The sequence below is a fragment of the Delphinapterus leucas genome, chromosome 9, assembly GCF_059928025.1.
Source record: "Delphinapterus leucas isolate spDelLeu-1000000601 "Yukka" chromosome 9, BTC_Dleu_Yukka2, whole genome shotgun sequence".
NCBI lineage: Eukaryota > Metazoa > Chordata > Mammalia > Artiodactyla > Monodontidae > Delphinapterus > Delphinapterus leucas.
The window spans coordinates 13338952-13340713 of NC_143137.1; the positions used below are offsets into that span (position 1 = coordinate 13338952).

At 32.7% G+C, this 1762-nt stretch overlaps 1 protein-coding gene across 4 annotated transcripts in view; it reads left to right on the forward strand.

The window, feature by feature from the left end:
* Positions 1-1762, forward strand: part of BRAF (B-Raf proto-oncogene, serine/threonine kinase) — a 152783-nt gene that overhangs the window by 144772 nt on the left and 6249 nt on the right. Inside the window, exon 18 of one of the 4 annotated variants that reach the window (XM_089917312.1) lies at positions 15-76. The exons of the other annotated variants lie outside the window; for them this stretch is intronic. Within the exon in view, the coding sequence (XP_089773438.1) occupies positions 15-76 (62 nt within the window). The remainder of the gene's footprint in view (positions 1-14; positions 77-1762) is intronic. 4 annotated transcript variants of the gene reach the window in all.

Below are 1762 nucleotides of genomic sequence, written 5' to 3' on the forward strand. Positions count from 1 at the left end.
TTTATAACCTTAAGGTAGGAAAGGCTCTCCTAAGCAAGAGGCAGAATCCAGAAGTTATAAAGGAAAAGGTTAGCAGGTATGACTACATTAAACATTTTAAAATTTCTATATAGTAAAAATAATATTGAAAGAAGAACACTGAGAAAAATAATTGTAGCATGTATAATAAAGAGTGTTTATGCTATACAGAGGACTCCTACAAATCCATAAGCAAAAGGTAATCAAAGGAAAATCAACAAAGAATATGCACTGGTGATTCACAGAAGAAGTACAAATGCGGAATGAACTTAAGCACAGGATGTTAGGAATAATAGCATCAGTGATAATCAGTAAAATGCAGAGTCACAATTGTGAAATACATTTTGATTTTGTCTCTGAGATTGACAGTATCCAGCATTGGGTACAATGTTGGGAAGTAAGGAAGGAATGTTGGTAAGAATGTAAATTGTTTGACCTTTTTTGAAAGGACTTGGTAGACTCCATAAACTTAAAATACATATACCTTTTGCTCTGGTAATTCCACTCCTGAAAATCTATGCTATATGCTACAGAATCTGCCCCCACAGGTATCCAGATAGAGACTGTTAACTGTAACTGGAAAAATTAAAGACATAAAGATCAAGGTATCTCTCTGTAGATGGCTTGGATGTCAGTGAGGGAAAAAGAAAGCAATGCAGAAAAATGTGTACTGTGATACCACTTTAAATGGTGGTGAGGGAGGGGATGGGCTCTGTTTTCATATGTGCATGTTTATGCATAGGAAAGGTCCAGAAGAAAGTATAGACTCTTTAACAGTGGTTACCCCTGGAAGGTAGCATTCATACTTTCCTGTATTATTTGAATTTTTATTTGTGTGTTATGCTTATAATTTTAAAAATTTTGTAACATTGCTTCTTTGCCTTCTTATACTAATCATTCTACAGATTACAGTTTAACTTCAAAAAAATTTTTGGTAGCTGAGAAAAATAGTAGTAGTATATAATGTGTATAATACTACTATATAGTATATAATCATAGTAGTAGTAATAATGGCTGCTAAAGTTTTATTGAGTACTTACTATATGCCAGGCATTGTGCCAAGCCTTTTATATGTATGTTTCATGCATTATCATACTGTATGCCTTCAAGAGTCATAACCTGTTTCTTTGTACCTTAAAAATGTGCTGTGTTTTCTACATTTTGTGCATTGGTGTCTACTTGTAGAGTTTTCCTATCTTTTCTTTCACTTATGGGTATTCATCTGTCACTTCTCAGTCCTGTGGCGCTGGCATTCTGGGTCATTGGGGCCCTGTTTTTAATTATGTGTGTGTAAGACATTTCCCATTACTAAATTTCTTTAAAGAATAAGTTGCTCTAATGGTTCTGTTTATGAAGTTATATAGTGCTTTCGTTATTTATGCTCCATCTTCTTCCCAAAAGGGACTTGTGGTCTGTGAGAAAGAGGTATATAATTGATTTAAAATTTTTTTTTATTTACTGTTTCAAGGCTGGCAAATGATCTAAAATTATAAAATGTAAAGAAAAGCTAACTATGGGTTACTTTTCCCATTCAGTTTATAGAGAGTAAAGCTGTAATAGTTTGGTAATTTTCTCTTCTTTTTAAGGAAAAGTATCAGTTTCTTTAGTATTTTCCAGGCATTTGAGATAATAGTGAAAACAATGTATTATAAGATTTCATATGCTTTCTTGTAGAGTATGATGGGGCTCTTAAAGATTAACACCACCTAGATTTTCATCATTCTTTCTTTTTTTCTTTTTTTAG